The sequence below is a fragment of the Styela clava genome, chromosome 15, assembly GCF_964204865.1.
Source record: "Styela clava chromosome 15, kaStyClav1.hap1.2, whole genome shotgun sequence".
NCBI lineage: Eukaryota > Metazoa > Chordata > Ascidiacea > Stolidobranchia > Styelidae > Styela > Styela clava.
In genome coordinates, this window is record NC_135264.1 from 14132884 (window position 1) to 14154020 (window position 21137).

At 36.1% G+C, this 21137-nt stretch overlaps 2 protein-coding genes across 3 annotated transcripts in view; one reads left to right on the top strand and one right to left on the bottom strand.

Moving 5' to 3' along the window:
* LOC120333743 (pseudouridylate synthase TRUB2, mitochondrial-like) overlaps positions 1-21137 on the top strand; it is a 61937-nt gene that overhangs the window by 26629 nt on the left and 14171 nt on the right. The gene's annotated exons all lie outside the window — the stretch shown is intronic.
* LOC144411846 (scavenger receptor cysteine-rich domain-containing protein DMBT1-like) lies at positions 1576-13123 on the bottom strand. The gene is made up of 6 exons (XM_078109467.1): positions 12878-13123; positions 11780-11934; positions 11502-11532; positions 10672-10977; positions 2343-2738; positions 1576-1984 (listed from the first exon to the last, which is right to left on the bottom strand). Exons 1-6 carry the CDS (start codon positions 12990-12992, stop codon positions 1677-1679), a joined length of 1311 nt encoding a protein of 436 aa, XP_077965593.1. The 5' UTR covers positions 12993-13123; the 3' UTR covers positions 1576-1676.

Consider the following 21137-nt stretch of genomic DNA (forward strand, 5'->3'; position numbering starts at 1 on the left):
TTCTCCGGGACTCGTTGTCCTTTTATGTTTGTAGTGTTATGTTTGCATTAAATAAGATTTCGGAAATGTCGTCACTTCGTAAACGTCAATAATTATGTTAAAATTAATTAATGGCATTGCTACATATTCAAATTAGTATATACATCCGTCCAGAAATTTTTGTAATGTTACTTTATTAAATACTTGTATTGAAGTTTCGAATTTTTAGAAACCGCCCACCTAAACTCGATATTCCTGCGACATATTTGCACATTATGCCCGTTTAAACGTTGAGATAGCCACTGGAAATGAATAAACAAAAATACTATAACGCAAATATAACACTCAATTTAGACGTCTTCGTTTGTTAGCAAAAACTGTGTGTAGATTCTCGTGTGGTCATCAGAAATCCGCAAGTGTGTTGTGTAACGATTGATTCTTTGATTTGGCGGCCCGCGAGTGTCCTGTCCTTGCACCGTGTTACCAGATATTCACATAGTAAACTGCTATTTTAATATTTGACACTTTTCGACTTTTCAAACATCTTCATTTTACATAATATCATTATTTGCCAAGAAGCGTGAAAAAGTATAAATTATTTTTCCTAATGAATCAACTTGTTTTCCGACTTGTGGCCATTTTTTTAGTATCCTAACAATTTTTGGGCGTTGTGGGAATGAAGATGTAAATTAGAAGGGAAATGGCGGCGATGTCCACCACACAATCATGCAAAGGTGTCTCAACAATATGTTCCGCACGCTCGCACAGAAGATAAATAATCAAAGAGCTCATCCTCATTATAATACGTGATAATGCGCAAAAATTCGTTTAATTAAAGATCACCTGTCCTAACAGCGAAAAATGGCTATTATTCGAAAATTAGTGGATAAGGTATATACTTTGATATTCAAATATTCGATTCGTTTTGGACAACCCTGAATTATTTGTGCACACAGCAAATTTCAAACATGCGCACTATTGATCGTTGACTGATGATTTTCAACGACTGTTGTGGAATTGTACGTAATTATTATTTATGTAAGAAAATGAGTTTCAGTTATTTCCAATTAGAAAATATTTTATTGAAACATTCAACAATTGAAACTTTTTGCCCTTCTTGCGACCCTGACCAATCTGCGCCTTGGCGCCATACCCTATAGATATGGCCCTGCATCTAAGCATTGACTAAAGGTAAAACGTTCATAATAGCTTCACTTGATATTGAAAACTCAGCACAATTATCTGGACTGCGCTCTAATATTATATATCGAAATTGTGCACGTGAGAAGTTCTCAAGGGAAACCCAGTTAGAGTTAAAAGTTTGTCGTTGAAGTTTCAAATATACTTTTATATCGTGTCCGATTTCTAGTAGAGAGAGATGCCGAGAAATACGGCCCTGAGCAGTATAGAACAAGTCGCCTAATTGTGCTTTTAGTTAAAATAAAGTTCAAATTGTGTCATATCCCATAACTTCTAATTATTGAGATGAATAAACATTGTTATACATATTCGACACAAGCCAAACAAGGGTTTGTCTTTTATCAAAGTTCTGAAATGGCTCAGGGATAAATAAACACGTTACAAAATACCGTAACTAGCAAAAAAGGAATTACAAACAAAAAAGAAACTTGAAAGTTTGAATTTTATGTTGAAAACATTTTAAGTTTCCTCGGCCATCAAAGTACGTAACCTATTTCTCAAACGCATTCTACACCGGCATCCTCGGCGTGTCCACAATTTTCTTTGCGTTCATCGATATGCGGGCATGACCATATATTGTCTTCTGTTCCAATGCAATTAACATCGTCCATAAAAATCGACCCAGTCCCTTGTCCGTACTTCGCTCTCTCCAGGGCTGCAGTTGCACGATTAAACCCCAGCATGCGGCATATCACATTTGCGTCGTTGATATCCCAACTGTCGTCACAGACTGTTCCCCACTCTCCATATTTGAAGATGCCAACAGTTCCATTATTTTTAAACGAAGAGCCAAGAAGACGCACAACTGTGAAAAAATAAAATGAAAAATAATAATATGGTTAGGATATTTACATATAGATTCCCAGGTAGAGGAAAGTAGATAAGACGTTTTGATCATATGGCGAACTACGGCCTCTTGTACGGTTACCAGTCTATGTCTAGTATGGGATTTGTTAGCTAGTTATTTGTTTCAGATGCAAGAGTTTGATGGTGGAGGAATTCTATTGCGTGAACCACCATACGGACGCAGGGAGTCCAGCAATCCTATGAAACATATACACTCCACGGTATTCGAACCGGAGTTCATGCCATATTGCCGGTTCAATTCTGTCATGAATATTTAGTTATTAGTATTTCTTTTAACAATTTTTAAAATCCCTTACCATTTATGAACACCGGTTTCTTCAAACTGTCTAGTGATTTATTGAAATCTCTGACATTGCCTTCAAGCTGGTTGATATCAAGGGATATCTTCTTCACATCTTCTTGTATTGACTTTTCTAACTCAGAATCGGCCAAGTTCAAGTTATAAACAGTTTGCTGTAGGTCTTCTTTCAGGTCAGAATTGGCGACATTCATTGACTCGATTTCCTGAGAGAGGTTTTGAGCTTTTTGTTGAAATTTTTTATCAGTGGCGGTCAATGCATCAATTTTGTTTAAATTTTTGTTAGCTGTTTCCTGTAATTTTTGATCAGTGGCGGCCAACGCTTCAATTTCGTTGGAAAAGTTGAGTTGTCGTTGAGCTGTTTTCTGCAAGTCTTCCTCGTGTTGGGGGTTGACTATTTTCAAGAAGGCAATATGAAAAATCAAATGAGTTCATGTGATTTGTTGAAAAGAATCGGCATATTTAACAGTTCGGGGTAGAAGTCTATCAAGCCTAATCATTAGTCAAATCAAGTCTCGTGATGCTCTAGATCTGACATGGGAAAACTACGGCCCGCGGGCCATATCCGGCCCGTTGGGAAATTTGATCTGGCCCGCCTGATGCTGCTACAACCAAGGTGGAATCAAATTTTGATGTTCCAACTGAAAAATAGCTCAAGGAATTTGTTGAAATTGCGATTAGATTTAGTTTTGGCACGAGCTTATTTATTCCTTTGCTTTTCCAACACTGTAAATATTGTGCATAAAATGTAACTTTTTACGTCACACTTACATGGCCCGCCAGTCTGAGTGGGCAAAATTTTTTGCCCCTGGTCCAAAAACCTTGGCCACCCCTGCTTTATATCGAGGTAATCGCCCTGTTAAATTTTATATCGGCGAATTGAGTCAGTCCATGGACATGACTCGAGTCTCCGAATATTAGTGCCTCGAGACCAACTCCAGTCGAGTCAACGATGCAATACTCCCCAACGCACATTTAGAATAGATTATGGGTAAGAGAGAGTAATTACTCCACAGTCCACACTGCCTTTAATGCCTCTTCAGTGCACATTTGGCGTAGCTTCGGGGTAGTAGTAAGTTTAGAATACCTGATTATTTCAGAATCAAATATTTTTTTCATATTGAATCTCGAATACTTGGGAGATATGTAATTGTGTGTGGTAGAGATGTACCGATGTATCGGATATCGGTATCGGGAATATCGGTCATTGTTTCGGTATCGGCTATGTATCGGTATCGGTTAGATTAAGGCCGATATTTCCGATATATTTATCTTTTTGATATGGCCCAGAATGTTTTAAAAGATTAGTTGGAATACTACTTTTTAATTTATTTTTTGTCTGGATAGATCGTGCGCTATGAGCCATACATGTCCCCACCCACGCGAGAGCATAGGATTGTTTTTAGCTATTTATCAGCCAAACTAGCCCAACTAATTTGGTTATTTTCGTTGCCAAATTTTTATATTGACATTTTTAATATTACATAGTAATAACGAAGAAATATATCAACACAGCATATAACAAAAGCAACTAGGCGCCCATTTTTTAAATCATACAGTGGAATTAGTGTCCTTATTAACGGCACATAGACTTTTGGCACGGGTATAAATTCTGACTGTTTGTCGTACGAGTACGAGTGTCATTTAGTCTGTCGACATCGATAAACTAAATTCCGACACAATAATTCCTCTACGCAGGTATTATTTTTAATTTTTTTTACTACACAATTTCTTTATAGATATATTGACATGACCGCCTAGTCCTAGACTGTCTCAAAATATATGATAGTAATTGTAAAATATTATAAAATAGTAAAGTAAAAAAACATCCTCGACGGTTATAAGTAGGCCTTCTTTTTGTCGGTGCTTATCCCTCTTCCATTGTTTTAACCCGTCTGCCGTACACAGCACCCTTAATTAAGTAATAATTACATAGTATCGGTATCGGTAATATCGGCCTTTCTGTAGTATCGGCGTATCGGTATCGGCGTTTTTAGCTGGTATCGGATCGGTATCGTTATCGGCGACAAAAGTGGTATCGGTACATCTCTAGTGTGAGGCTTTTTATTGGGTCTCCTCAAACATGAATTACTTAAATTAAAACATAGAATTCTTCACTCATACAGTATGCTAAGCTTCCACATACAATAACAAATATGTTTTATCACTAGGAAGAAAAGAGTCGGGATTGCATATCCAATGCAATTGGGGAATTTTCATCTCGACCTATTGCAGACAGAAAAAGAAAACAAAATGGCGGCGATTCGAACATTTTTTTAACCGATTCGAATAATTTACTATTTGATTCGAAATGCCCATCGTTCTCCTCACTGACCTTATACTCGTGCCAAATTATAACCTATCATAGTACTGTCAATGTAAAGTCGAGTCTATTTCAAGAATGAGAATCTAATCACCTGATTTCGCCTCATCAAGCCTTGTGATTGCCTGGAAAGGAAAATAAGCATTGTAAATGAAAATTTAAAATCCATATATTCTATTATAGTTATTTGAAAATGATAAATTCCTAATTATTTTGTTATGAGTATTGAACAGAATGGTGTTCGACAACCTTTTTGGTATTTCTCACATTTTTAAAACTGAAATTCTCTCGCGTATGCAATCAAGTTACCAAAGAAATTTATAGATTATGCCCAATAATGTTGAGTTACCTGTATTGCTAGAACGAGAGAGCCTATATCTCCAAGTTTTGTCGAAGGCTTATTCAATAGAGATTGATCCGAAAATTAATATTTGTTCGAACGAAGATTTTTGTGAATGAACTAAGAGTTTCTGCTAGAATATTATATTACGGATACGGTTGCTTAAAAGTTTATATTTGTGTTTATGTGAACAGGCCGTATATATATATATACCTAAGACTATACGTATACACCATCAAAAAACTTGACATGTTTTGACTTGCTATGCAGTATACTGCATACAATTTTGCTATATATATTTCTGGATAAGAAATTGTCACCTGTGCTAGAAAGAAAACCACGCATCCGAGTCCAACGAATAATACAGCCAACAATATTGCAAACAACACGGTAGTGACTAGCGTAGTGGATGGCTTATCGTTATTTGATGTGATTCTTGTTTGCTTTACTGAAGTTTCTTCAATATCCGGTAAAATAAAAGAAAATATTAGATTACTTTCAAACTTCTTTTTCATTGCCTCTGGTTGTTCCTTTCCATATTTTTATACATTTGTGACGCTAAACGTTTCAGTGCTACATTTTATGGCGATGTTTGTTGACGTATTATCGAGATGGCGTGTTTGTTTTGGCTAATATAATGTGAAAATATAAATCAAAAATATTTATATATATATAAAAAATTAGGAAACAAAAATAAATGATGGGTGTCGTGACTCATCAAGCATTTTCATTTAAAAACTTTGACTCCGATAGAGAGTCTCGGAACCAAGAATGCCCGCTGTCTTGCCTAATTCAACGCCTAAACAAATTTCTTATTCTTCTTTAATTTTGGAATAATAAGACTATAACATTCCTCTTACAAAATACCCGCAAGGCAGAATATAATTGAGCTTTTTTAAAAGCAAAAACAATATATACTGTAGCGAAACAGGTCAGAGATGAAATATGTGTGAAACAAACTGCTGAGAGATAAAATTAGTATATATATATATAGTCGCTAGAAAAACAGAAAATTTGTCGAGCAGCTTTTTATTTTCACCAAGAATAACTTTTACACTGTGCACTGCAGAGCAGTGTTTTAACCTACAAGGCCAAGATCGTGTTGCGTTTTAAAGGTTGAAGGTGGGGTATCGTTCCAATTTAATCTATACCTATACGCATTTTATTCGTGATCTCATCTGACTTTCGAAATTTTTCTGATTTTCTAGCTGTATATATAAATTTAAAAACAAATTCAATTATCACGCACCATTTTCGCCCGACGCAGTAAATGAGGAAATTGCTTTTGGACCCACAGATTCATGAACGGAAAAATAACCTGGTTTTTCAGCATTCGGTCCAAACCAAACTCTCTGTAATCATACTCTTGGTACGCCTCACTTTCCCTTACATTCAGAAATACTGGGTTTTCATCTGGAGTCATATATAAAGCCATAATAAGATTGAACAACCTACACAGTATAAGAGAAATACATCTGAATGCAAAAGTAGAATGCTCAGTAAAATAATGTTAATAATTCAGTAATGAATATTCAGTAAAATTCATTATCAAGTTTGGCTTATTGAAAGCAAAATACCAAGCCTTCAATTCTCGTCTCAATTTATTCTAGTAATTGCATTGGGTGGTAACTGAATCGAATGAGCGCAAATGGTCGTATTGTTATCATCCTATCATCTACCGAAAACTGTATTATATATATATATATGTGTTGTTTTATTATTATTGTTTGTATCATCCTTATTTTTTCTGGTTTGACGAAAAAATAATTTTTTTCTCTCTCTCCAACCTCTGACAAAATAATTATATTAAACCACTCACGTCTTATGTAGGTTACGGGTTATTATTGATAGCGGTTGACACGAGACGTGGAAAATCGAGTCAAGACTTTTATATAAACCAGGGGTTCTCAAACTTTTTTCTGTCAAGTACCCCCCGAGTCACGAAACAATCAACGCGAACCCACTGTAATCGGACATCGAACAAAGTTGTGATATATTGACTCTGAATTTGTTGCAACAACAATTTATTGACCAGATGTAACTAAATTAAATCTTCGTTATGATATTTTTGTCCTTGTCCCTCGCCTAAATAATGAATTCTCAAAAACTCTTCCACTTTCTCCAATGCTGGCAGCATGCTATCTTTAGAGATTTCACAGTTTGCCTGCAAAGCCGTGAGTTTCACAGTGTTGCGTCATAAACACAACAACGGAAGATCAGGGAAAATCTATGTTACAAATGGCATCTAGTTTCAATGGACACGCAATTTCTTGGTGTAGTAATAAAGGATATTAAAAAACAGCAACAAACAAATACTCTATTGCCATCCAAATACCCCTAGAGATCTTCACGTGAACCCCTGGGGGCTCGCGAACCCCAGGTTGAGAACCCCTGATATAAACAGTTAGAAATTACCCAATGCCTTCGATTAAAAATTGTATCGACTGCAGCTCGTGACTGAAAACACACGGCTGTCCTATAACAACGATCAAAAACAGTAGATAGTAACTGACACAAAACGTAGGAAATTCGAATCAAGACTAGGGCGGGATACTTCAAATCTAATTTTAAATTATTCGAATCGTCGCCATCTTGTTTTTATCCTTCCCGCAGTTTAAGGTGAATTCAACATTTTTTTTTTATTCATATCAAGTTTTTAAAATTCTGACATATATATATATTACTCTTTTCTTCCGACTGAGTTATTGATGAAACGTGTTTCTCGCTGCGTGGGAACAGTCATCGAACTGTGTGAGTGATAGTTTCACTAATTTATTTGACTGGAGGACACATTATAATAAAATAGTCAATACAGCTATTTATCTATATCAAGTATTCGAGATTCGATTCGATTCTGAAATCATCATATATATATTCGAAAATGCCCAGCCCTAATCAAGAATTTCGAATAAACAATTAGAAATTCGTCAAATTTTTTGATTATAGGAAACTGCAACACAAAAATTTCATCGACTCCTGTGCAGCACTAAAACTGACAGCTATTGCATAGAAACGATTGAAAATCTTTAACCAATATTAAATTCTCTCTCGAATAATTAAACACCTCGGCATCCGGTGGCCTGCTCTTTTGTAACGGTTCACATTTTATCGTTTTCACGTAATGAACTATTGCAAGGATATAATATGAATAGACTAGTAATAAAGCGACCTGAACTCACCAGCCTGGTATACATAAAATTGCATTTTACTTAAGAAAATAAGCGAGTACAGTTCTTGTCACTATTCAGTGCTGCTCCGATTTCCTCTACTTTTCATTATTTGAACCGGTAACCTATAACCTCTAATCAGCTTCCGTATAAACAGGCAAGGGTGTTAGTTCAGGTTGATTTTTGTAAAAGTCATACCTTGCAGTAAACGCTTATGCGTATACAACCCGGGTATTTTACAACATTGGTATTTCGTCGGTAGCACATATTATTACTTATCGATTTTAATCGGTAAGTATGTTGATAGGTGTTTGTCTGTCTGTCTGTTAGATGCACGCGATATCTCACGAAAGCGAAATTGAATCTGCTCCAGATTTTGCATGTGCATTCATCATATGTCGGTCTTTACAATACGTGACAAAGCGCAAAAACTCGTTTGAAGATTCCTGTGCTGACGGCGAAAAATGACTATTATTCGAAAATTAGCCGATTAAGTATTCGATTAGTTTGATATTCGATTCGTTTCGGACAACCCTGAATTATTGGCACACACGGCAAATTTCAAATATGAGCCCTATCGATCGTTGACTAGTGATTTTTAACTGTTATTCTGTCTGTCTGTTAGATGCACGCGATATCTCACGAAAACGAGATTGAATCTGCTCCAGATTTTGCATGTGCATTCATCATATGTCGGACCAGAAGCTCATTGATTTTGGATGAATTATGTCGTATAATTAGCGAGTTATTACTTAATCAGCGATGGGACACAAGATGTCACTACGGAGTAGGAGCGCTGTCTTGGGGGATCTCCGAACTTTCGATCGATAAGTCTTCGGTCTCTGGCCGATATTTCTCGTTATTACCCTTGTTCGATTTTATGCGACGAATAGGCTTACTCTAAGCAAGACAGCATGCACTCACTTCGTGTGTTAATTTCGTTCAAGGTAGAGATATGTGTACACCATCGAAATCTGTACATGCCACACGACTCAAATCAAATTATAATAATTATGCGATATATATAGACATTAAATTATAGTAACTACCAATGTACAGAAAGATGGATAGTGGTCCGTTATGTTATTAATGTATTTTCTCTTCTCCGCTTGCATATGAAATTTATATATTTGAAAAAAAATCTTAACTACCATCTTAAAATACCATAAAATAACTTAATAAGGTGCGTGAAAGTTCTTCTCCTAGCTTTTCCTAAATCTATCAAATATAACAAATCCAATCGTTACAATATATTATTACTTATCGATCTTGATCGGTAAGTATGTTGATAAGTATTTGTCTGTTAGATGCACGCGATATCTCACGAAAGCGAGGTTGAATCTGCTCCAATTTCACATGTCCATTCATCATATTTCGGACCAGAAGCCTATTGATTTTGAATGAATTATGTCGTATAATTAACGAGCTATTAATAATTAAGAGTAAGTTTATGTAACTACTTTTCTCCCCTCATCATATCCCAGCATTTTGCACGTAACATTTGCATCTCTCGCACCCCATCCATGGTGACAAATCGTTGCCAACTTTCCTTCATGTAATATTTCCACTCTTTCTTCTTCATGATTCCTGCCATCGTCGTCTTTACAATACGTGACAAAGCGCAAAAACTCGTTTGAAGATTCTGTGCTGACGGCGAAAAATGACTATTATTCGAAAATTAGCCGATTAAGTATTCGAATACTTTGATATTCAAATATTCGATTCGTTTTGGACAACCCTGAATTATTGGCACACACAGCAAATTTCAAAGATGTGCTCTATTGATCGTTGACTAGTGATTTTCAATTGTTGTTGAATTGTACGTTATTATTTATGTAAGAATACGAGTTTCAATCATTTTCAATTCAAAATTATTTTATTGAAACATTTAACGATTGAAACTTTTCGCCCTTCTTGTGCCTCTGTCCAATCTGCGCCTTGGCGCCTGTTATCGATGCCATATCCTATAGATACGGCACTGCATCTAGGCATTGACTAAAGGCAAAACGTTCATAACATCCTCACGTGATATTGAAAATCCAGCACAATAACCTGAACTGCTCTAATATATATATATATCGAAATTGCGCACGTGAGAAGTTCTCAAGGGAAACCCAGTTAGAGTTAAAGGAGGTTAATTGTGCTTTTAGTTAAAATAAAGTTCTAATTGTGCCATATCTCATAACCTCTAATTATTGAGATGAATAAACATTTTGAACATATCAGACATAAGCCAGACAAAGGGTTGTTATATATGATCAATTTATTTCATTGGTTCAGATACTCGGTGATAAATATGGAATCAAATTTTACCTTCATCGAAGTTCTGAAATTTCTTAGAGATAAATAAACACGTTACAAAACATCCTAACTAAAAAAAAAGAAATTACAAACAGAAAAGAAACTGCGTAGCATTATGTAACGAGAAATAATTTGAATAATATGGTTAAAAACATTTTCAGTTTGCTCGGCCATCAAAGTATGTAACCTATTTCTTAAACGCATGCTACACCGGCATCCTCGCTGTGATCGCAATTTTCTTTGCGTTCATCAATATGCGGGCATGACCATATATTGTCTTCAGTTCCAATGCAATTAACATTGTCCATAAAAATCGACCCAGTCCCTTGTCCGTACTTCGCTCTTCCCAGGGCTGCAGTTGCACGATTAAATCCGAGCATGCGGCAAATCACATTTGCGTCGTTGATATCCCAACTGTCGTCACAGACTGTTCCCCACTCTCCATATTTGAAGATTCCAACAGTCCCACTATCTTTAGACAAAGAGCCAAAAAGGCGCACAACTGTAAAAAATAAAATGAACCTTGATAAAAAATAATAATATGGTTATGATATCTACATATAGATTCCCGGGTAGCGGAAAGTCGATAAGACGATATTTCAGATGTATGGGCTTGATGGTGGAGGAAGCCGATTGCGTGAACCACCATACGGAGGCGAGAAGTCCAGCAACCATATCGAACATATTTACCCCCCCCCCCCTCCCATGGGATATGATTTATTAAAAAGAATCTGCGTATTTAGCAGTTTGGGGTTCATAAACCCGAGTCAGGAGGGAAATCGAGTCAGGAGTTGAGCGAGTCTAGAGATCGAGTCAAACACTTTGTTGAATTTCATTAGGTGCTAGTTGAGTTTGAGACATCCTCCGATTATTAGTGACTCGAAACCAACTCCATTCGAGTCACCGACGCAAGATTCCCCAACGCACGTTTAGCACAGATTAGGGGTAATAGCAATTACTCCACACTGCCGAATAACAAACTATTATGGTAAAATAAATATAAAGTCAGAAAAATAATCTAATCACCTGATTTTGCTTGTTCGAGCTTCGTGGTCGCCTGCAACAGAAGATAAGCATTGTTAATAGAAAGGAAAACTTGAAATTAATATCTTCGGTATTATTCTAGTTATTTAAAAATGGCAAATTCCTCATCTTCTTGTTATGAGTATTTTACATACCAGTGGTCGACAACGTTTTTTGTGATTCTCACCATTTTAAAATTGAATTTTTCTCGCGTACTTGTAAGCAATCAAGTTATCAAAACAATTAATAGATACATTTCCTGTCCAATGATGTTAAGTTACCTGTATTACTAGAACAAGAGAGCCTATCGCTAATATCAGTAACAACGCAAACACCCCGACAAGCACAAGAATTTGTTTCGAAATTCCTTGTTTTTTCTTCGTTGTCAACGATGGCGCACCTTGAATTGTGACCACGGGATCGTTGTTTTGTGGATCTATGAAAAAATGAGAGTTGGTTGGTAACCCAATGCGCAAACAGTCACGTGAACCTCATTTAACGAAAAACGGAATTAGGGCTTGGAGGTGTAGCGCATCGTGCTAAGCGTTGGGAAAACGCCCGCCACTGCACTTCTGATTACCCTGTTTGGGTTCGCATCCCATGCGGGGTTCAATTATGTGCGAGAGGTCTGCTGGACTCCGGTTACGGCTTCCGCTGCCATCAAGTCTATGCTTCTGAAAACAAATAACTGTCTAACTAATCCCATACCCGACATGGACTGGTAATCGGACGACAGGCCGTGGTTTGCCATATGATTATACCATCGTGTCGACTTTCATCTCCTTCGCGATAAATATGTAAATCCTTATCCTAATATACGCATTGGGGTAGAAGGGCACTCCACGTTGGTGTTTCTTAATCGCTATTGCTTACAAAAGTGATTTTTAACGCAATGCTTTTGATGTTTCTATGATGGTCTTCCTTGTTTTATTTACAGTTAGACTTAATCGATGGTGCCTGTTTTTTCCCTTATTCATTGAAAGTGCATTTTTCAGTATGGTGGAAACTAAAATACTGATTACTACTAATCACACCATTTCCATCATGGCCGTCATTAGGTCATTCCCACCCAGTTACAATTTGAAACGGCCCATTTGTCTCAGATAAATTATTTACTCAAAACATTATTGGTAAAATTGCTAGTGATTAAGGTACTTCTGTAGTGTGTGTACCAGGTTAGGGTTAGGCCATAATTTTATTCCGATTTTCCTTAATTTAATTTTATTACGAGTTCGGAGACTGTCTGTGTTAGCCAAGTGAATATACCCCCTACCCATAGATTTCAGTCCCTTTACACAACTTGATGTAAAGTAGGTGAACATAATTAGTTACTTCCATATTGGTACACACACTTCTAGAAAGCCCTTATTAAAACATACGTGGATCTACGTTGTGATAAATGTCTTCTGGCTCGGGCAACGTTCTATCTTGTATTGCAATCGTGGCGCAAGGATTCTCGTAAGTCACGTACGCATTTTCTATCGAGCACGCCATTGATAATTTCAAACTTATATTCAGTAAGTAAGTTAGGTAATTTAATTCAGTGTAACTTTATATAAAAATGCAAAAAATATTTCATCAAAGCATGTCAAAAGGATTGCTTCAGAATAATAACAAAATGCTACAGAAACCCTTGCCATCGCTACTTTCCAGCGTAATAGCGCTACTTCGTTTAAGAATTATATTGAATAATTCTTCAATAACTGTTTGTGTTCTCAACCTTCTAAAATAAAACTTTGGTTAAATAAATTTGGCTAGTCCAACACTAGTTTCTAGTTTAAAAAACCATTATCGTAACGGCAATTTAGGGGCGATCCAACTGACTCGGTTAGTTTAAAACTTTTAGTTCACGTTCTGACCGGTTTTGACCAAATTAGTGTCTGGCTGTACTTGCAGGTTTTTGCTTTTCCACACAATTTTTAAGCTAATTCAATAACCGCCGCTTTGTGGGATTCTATTCTACGTAGATGTTTTTTAACGAAGCAGAATTAAAAAGTTTCACGACTTCATCAATATTGCGTACCATGACTGTCACAAGAATAGACCGACACAGCGATTGTCAAAGCTCATTATTTCCACTTTCAAATTTATATCTATAAAAAAAAATATAAGAAATAACAAAACAGACAAATCTTACAACAAATGGGTATTAGTTTCAATACATCTCGGTCACGGTTTATTAACATTCTAATTCTGAGCCAATATATTTCAAATCTGCAATTTCGAAACAGGGTTTATTTATTATTTCATACAACCCACTATATTTTCATTATTGACTTTAAGTTATCTGTACATTATCATGATACACACTATACAAGGCGGAAGTTTGTGCTTAAAATACTTCAGCACGCCTACATTTCCGCCAAGGGAAATAGGTTGCAACCATATACAGAGATATTTTTATGATATATTTTTATACTGCAGTATTATAGCCAAGTTGAGATAACATTAATACCCTGTTTCTTTAGAATAATGGTTCTCAAACTTTTCAAGCCGCGCTTCCTTTTTAGAATTTATCAAGTCTCGCACCCCACCTAAAAAATAACTAGCTAACAATAAGCTACGAAAATAGATAGTAAGGCGTAAGAATGTTTTATTGGAAAACACGTTGAAAATACGTGAATGGAATCGCAATTTCTAAACAACAAAGAGATGTAAATATCCAAAATAAGACGAGCAAGATCGAATCTAACAAATATCATTATTTTTAATTAGCTTCACGCCCCATTAAAAAATTGTCTACTGCCTCCTTATGCCCCGCTGTTTGAGAATCACTGCTTTAGAAAATAAGAGACGTGAAAGAGTCAAATAACTAGTTTTCCGTGGCGCCATTCGTATTTTTCTATAGTTTTCATGATAACACTTGCAAAGCGGGGGCGAGACAATTTATATTTATTGTTCATTGCAGAGTTAATATTGATGGATCAATCATGGCGTCATGTTTTTCTATTGAGCATTTTGCTGAATCGTTGTTAGTCTTGTTGGTGTCGTTGTTGGAAAAAAATTCCGTACCGATCTAACGCCTTGGTGTGGACGTTTATATAATACAAAAAAATAAAGTATTGAAATATCTAAAAAAAGGAATCTTGGATATTCAGTTAATTGTGCGGAAATGACTTAGCGATAACTGTAATGATTCTACTTTAATATGTGAAGTTTAGCGTCAATGCATTTTCGAACGCATTCAACACCAGCATCCTCGTTATGACGCAATTTTCGTGATATTCATATGCGGGCATGTCCATATATTGTATTCTATCCCAGCAGTGCATCGGACATCGTCCATAAAAATCGGCCCAGTTCCTTGTCCGTAGTATGCGAACATAGGTGCTGCAATTGCGTTATTAAATTCCAGCATTCTACATATCACATATGTGTCGTTGATATCCCAGAGATCGTCACAGATTATTCCCCACGTTCCATTTTTCAATAGTTCTACGGTACCGCGATTCAGATGCCAAGAACGTTTATATTTGCGTGTATGTGAACAGGCCCAACATATTTATATGTGTAACATTTTATATATCTGAGAATATACTTATACACCAGAAAATATGACATGTTTTAACATGTTATGCGCATACAATTTTGATATATATTTATATATTCCTGAAAATGAAATTGTCACCTGCGCTAGAAAGAAAACCACGCATCCGAGTCCGATGAATAATACAGTCAACAAAATTGCAAACGGCACGGTAGTGACTGGTGTGCTGGATTGCTTATCGTTATTTGATGTGATTCTTGTTTGCACTACTGGAGTTTCTTAAAAAACTGGTAAAAATAAGTGGAAATATTAGATCACTTCCAAACTTCTTTTTCATTGCCTTTAGTTATTCCTTTCCCTTTGTTTTTATACATTCATGACGCTAAACGTTTCAGTGCCTGTCTCTACACTGTACGGCGATATTGGAATTTGACGTATTATCGAGATGGCGTATTTGTTTTGGCTAATATAATGTGGAAAAATGAATCGAAAAAAAACATATATATAAAAAATCACGGAACAAAAGTAAAGAATGGGCCGTGTCGTGACTCATCAAGCATTTAAATTTTCAAAACTTTGATCCTGATATAGAGAGTCTCGGAACCTTAGAGAAATAGAGAGAGAGAGTCTTATGTATAATTCTATGTCCATAAAGTCTTATTTTTTTTTTAAATTGCAGGGAATTTATCGATACCATATATTGTTTTGGACCTCACAGATGTATTAAATGAAGTAAAATTACTTGGACAATTATTGATTAAAAATAACAAACCTGGTTAAGATATATTGAGAACTGACTTCATAACAAAATTGAAATTGCAAAGATACTACTATGTACACCCGTATATATTTTGAAAAAAGTTTTTAATTGACACGCACTATTTACGCCCGATGCAGTAAAACTTGACGAGGAAACTGCTTTTGGATTCACAGATTCATAAACAGAAAAATAACCTGGTTTTTCAGCATTCCGTCCAAACCAAACTCTCTGTAATCATACTCTTGGTACGCCTCACTTTCTCTTACATTCAGAAATACCGGGTTTTCACGAGGAGTCATATATAAAGCCATAATAAGACCGAAAACAACCTACATGGTATTGAAAAAATACATCTGAATGCAAAAATTGACCGATTATACAGGTTGTCTATGAAGGCCCTTCGCAATTATAATTTTTTTATGAAGTCATTTGTTAGTTAATATCGGTTGACACAAGACGTAAAAAATCGAGTCAGTACTTTCATATAAACAGTTGGAAAATGTCTACGATTATAGCAAATTGCGATACAGAAATTGTATCGACTGCAGTGCGTGACTGAAAACCAATGGCTGGTCTATAGAAACAATTAAAAACAGTAGATAGCAATGGAGACATATACGGTGGAAAGGAAATTTGAATGAAGACTTTCAAATAAACAGTTAGGAATTCGCCAATTTCTTGATTATAGGCTGATTTCCGACAAAGTCATACCTTGCAGTAAACACTAATGCGTATATAACCTGTCCATTTTACAGCCTTGGTATTTCATAGCACATAATATTATTGTTAGATTTTATGCGAAGAATAGGCCTACTCGAAACAAGACAGCATGCACTCATTGTGTGTGTTAATTTTCTTCAAGGTAGAGATGTGCACCATATCAAAAGCTGTACATGCCACACGACTCAAATCCAATTGTAATGTACGACATACATAATAAATTATAATAATTCCCGACACGTACCGCAAAATAGGCAGTGGTCCGCTGTATACCCCTTTTCTCTTCTCCGCTTGCATATAAAAAAAATTCTAACTATGATCTTGAAATGACATAGAATAACCTGATAAGGTGCGTTGAAGTTTTTCTCTCAGCTTTCCCCAAATCTATTAAATATGACAAAACCAATACTGTAAGATCGTTGCAATACATTATTTTATTTTTAATCTCTCACACATCTAAATTTTAAAACATTAAGATATAGAACTTAAGAGAATATGAGACAGGGTAGGATTTTCATATTTATCTGAGGGAGAGAAAAAATAGGATGAAAAAAAATAAAGAATATTAAGGTTAAATAATAATTTGTGTTCGTTTGAGTTTGACATCTTTATGGTACAATGCTCTTTTTCCATTGTTTTACACCGTTACAAGCAAACCACGCCTGCATCCTCGTTATGCGTTATGCAATGACCTGGAGATGATACGAAAACTCCCCACCCCCGATGACCGCATACTCCAATATAATCTTCGGTTCCTGTACAACTAACATAATCAAGCCATATTTTTCCTGAACCTTTGCCAAAGTGAGAGCTTGTGTAAGCTTTCTTTGCTTCATCATATCCCAGCATTTTACACGTTACATTTGCATCCTTTATATCCCAGCCATGGTGACAAATCGTTCCCCACTTTCCTTCATGTAATATTTCCACTCTTCCTTCTTTAGGATTGCTGCCACCAATAAGCCTGATACCGACGTTGCGTTTTACTTTTTCTGAAAAAGTTTTTTTTTTTAAATAAATGCTGAAAATAGGGATAAAAATAAAGTTCAATGTCAGAGCTGTGGGGAGTTTGAAATGATTTTATTGTAAAGGGAAACGACGTGCATTTCCAGATTCGGCGGAGGCGAAATTCTGAGTTAACCGGATCCGAAATTCAAGTCTTTTAATGGCTAAATTTATTCAGAAACTAAAAACACGGAGACGGATCGATTGTCACAAAATCGTCTTGTGACGTAACATACGTGACTCACCAGTCATCTGTTGTATGAAAGAGATATTCATTGCAACTTGTTCTTCCAAGTTCTCAATCAGGTCGGTTAATTCTTTCTGTGAAGTTCCTGTTACGTGAAATGGAATATACAGTGAATAGTCTGGAATTTAGAGTGTGCAACCTTCAGTACAGAAGGGCCAGATACAAATAACTGGGTGAAACCGCGGACCGCACTTTTATTTAACATAAGTTGCAGGCACAAACTTTTTGGTTATTGAATAATAGCATACATTGTTTGCTTTGCACAAGCTAGCTGTTAGGGCATTGTAACGTCATAGGCATGGATAATAAATAGGACTCGGGTATAGGATTTGCGGCGCAAAGGGACTGGAATTAAAAAACTTGTTTCGCGGGCCGCAGACGATACAAAATTGGCAATTCTCCGCGGGCCGCACACCCCCCTGCTTTATGGCACTGGTAGCAACACAAGATATGAACAACCCAGCTAAATATTTCACAGATATAATTTGAACTAATATATTGTCCATTTACTTTACATCACATCGTCAGAATCCGATCCTGCTTGGTTTACATATAAGGTGATTTTCGTGTTGTGCCGCATCAGTGAGGTAGGTATGAATGCTAAGCGTCTGAACATTGCATTTTTTTTCATTTCTAAAATCCAATTATGACGTGTCATGAGCAACTCACCCATCGTCTGTTGTATGATAGATATGTTCCTTGCAACTTGTTTTTCCAAGTTCTCAATCACGTCGGTTAAATCTTTCTGAGATGTTCCTGTTAGCAAAAAAGAAAACGATGAATGATTGATTAGTACAGTCTTATGCTGCTTATGGACGCTGGAAGCCACTGAGGTTATGAACAACCCGGATAAAATATGCCATACACCAAAGGTGGGCAAGGTTTTTGGTCCAGGGGCTACAAATTCTGCCCACTTGGACTGGCAATCCATGTAAGTGTATCGTAAAAAGTAACATTTTATTAACAACAGTGTTGCATAAGTGGAAAACAATAAGCCTCGTACCAAAACTAAATTTGATCGGCATCTCAATACATTCCTCGAGTTTTTCTCAGCTAAAACGTCTTAATTTGGGTTTAGTTCGGTTGTGAGAACATCAGGCGGGCCAGATTAAATCAAACAAACGGGCCGGATTTGGCCCGCGGGACGTAGTTTGCCCATGTCAGCTATACACAGCATATTCAAATTAGCCTATCAATTTAAATAACGTTGGCGACTTTTTGAACATTTTTATTTTTACAAATGATATTATGGGCTATTCCAAGTGACACTACGGGACAATTCCAGAAATTTTGCATGTTGTTGGATGCAATATATTTTCACATTTTCAGCTACATGTTTTGTTTCATTGTCCAATCAGTTGCTTTATTGAAAATAGATGTAAAAAATTGCACAATAGTAACACCCAAGACTTACTTAGTAGATAAAAAAAATATAGTGAAATATAGCGTGACACTACAGGACGGCAAATCCACCATGCACTAACAGTACGTTGTGTTGTGCTGTAAATTTTTGCGATGGTATAGTATAATATTTTCTGGTGCAGTAGCTGAACTACCCCTCGATGTGTTGCTCAAGGTATTTAATGTAACACTGTAAATCCATGCCAATAATGTGCATATTGTATGTGACACTACAGGACGTGAAACCACAGGACATTTTTCCACTTCGAAATAGCGGCCTCGATCATCTCTTAAAATTCTGGTAATAAATCGTTAAATGAAGAAATGTCCTACAGCACTGCAAACATTTAAACTTTATTAACTTAAATCCAGTGCGTCAATTCCATATGAATTAACTGTACCACACAATCAAACACTTTGTGTCAGGAATCATAACAAAATATGCCAATTATACCAAAATTTCTACATTTCAGGCCATTTTTTATAAACCATCAAAAACCTTTGTGAAATTTTAAATTGTTCGATGAAATGAATGCAGTCCAATAAAATTCCAATGTCTTTTGATATCCAAAATAAAAAAAAATTACTTTCACTACACTTTTTAAATAATTGATGGAATTCAACTTTTGCTTGGAATGGCCCTTATGAGGTAATATATTTAAGAATGATGTGCTCATTGGAACTCATACTTTCAAATTCTCATTCCGGTCGGTTAAGTATTTCTGAGAAATGACTTAGGTGAAACCAACGACTAACATACCGGTGAAACCGACCATACAGTGAATAGTCTAGTGTTGTTCTTAAGACACCGGAAGCGACTAGGGATGTGAACAAGTTAATTATAACATACCATAGTTCTAGAATCTAGATCAAATAGGTATTGTATGAACAACGAGCCACACCTCACTCCGTCACGACAAGTTGTTCACATTTTATTTTTCACGGTGCGAGTGAACTCAGATGGAGTTGGCTGTCATTCTTAATATTCTCAAACTTTTTGAAACATAAATTAGTTGTATGAATACGTAGATGCCATAAAAACAAAAGCTTAAAATGGAGTTTTATCGATTTTGGGGTTCATAAATGAAATATACCTATTTTAGGCGACTGACTCGGTCCGACACCTTAATCGGGCCTGGTATACTAAGTACTCATAGTGGACATTGCCTAACATTTTTTGAAAGAGTTATTTCTGACCTTTGTTGGACTGCATCATCCGTAAATTACGTCATATTGACGTAATAAGGGTCACCCTCTACTATACCAGACCTTTTTAATCTACCCACAGTACATCGATGCTATGAGTTATCAATGCTCTTACCCATTTTCCTCTGCAACATGGAAATATCGAGCGCAACTTTCCTGAATAACGTCTTTAGAGAGTTTTCGTTCATAGAAGTTTGCTTAGATACTTTTTGTATTTCCGAGAATAAATTTTCGGACATCTCAAATGATTCATTTAACGTGGATGATATAAGCTGAATCGAGTTACTGAAATCCACTCGCTGGTTCCCAAATGATCTGTTCATTTCAGTACTTTGATCGTCGATAGCTGATTGGAGAGATGCGATATATGATTATAACATTCGTTAATGTAGAAACATAATCCGGCAACTATGTAAATTTTGCCATCATTTTGGTAACCTGGAACGACTACTTATCGTTTTTCTGCGCTTCTGCACCGCTGAATCCACATGTATATAATACAAGATGCTGTAGCAATTAGCGACATTCATAACCTATGACCTTCCAGACTTCCGCATTTGCGGAGATAAAAAGAGGTGTTTGTAATAATAGAAAATAAAAGACCCAAAAATCCCCAAAAATAAGCTATAATGTTATTTTTCAAAAAAAAATTAAAATTCCCTATTCCCACTGTCTTATTTTCGGGGAAACAAGTATTCAATCTACATATATATCATATTTAAAACCAGTGAGATGGACAAAATTTGGCGCTCTCGAAGTATTCGTACCAAGATGGCGCACAACCTGAACATAGTATGTTCACCAAGTTTGGGG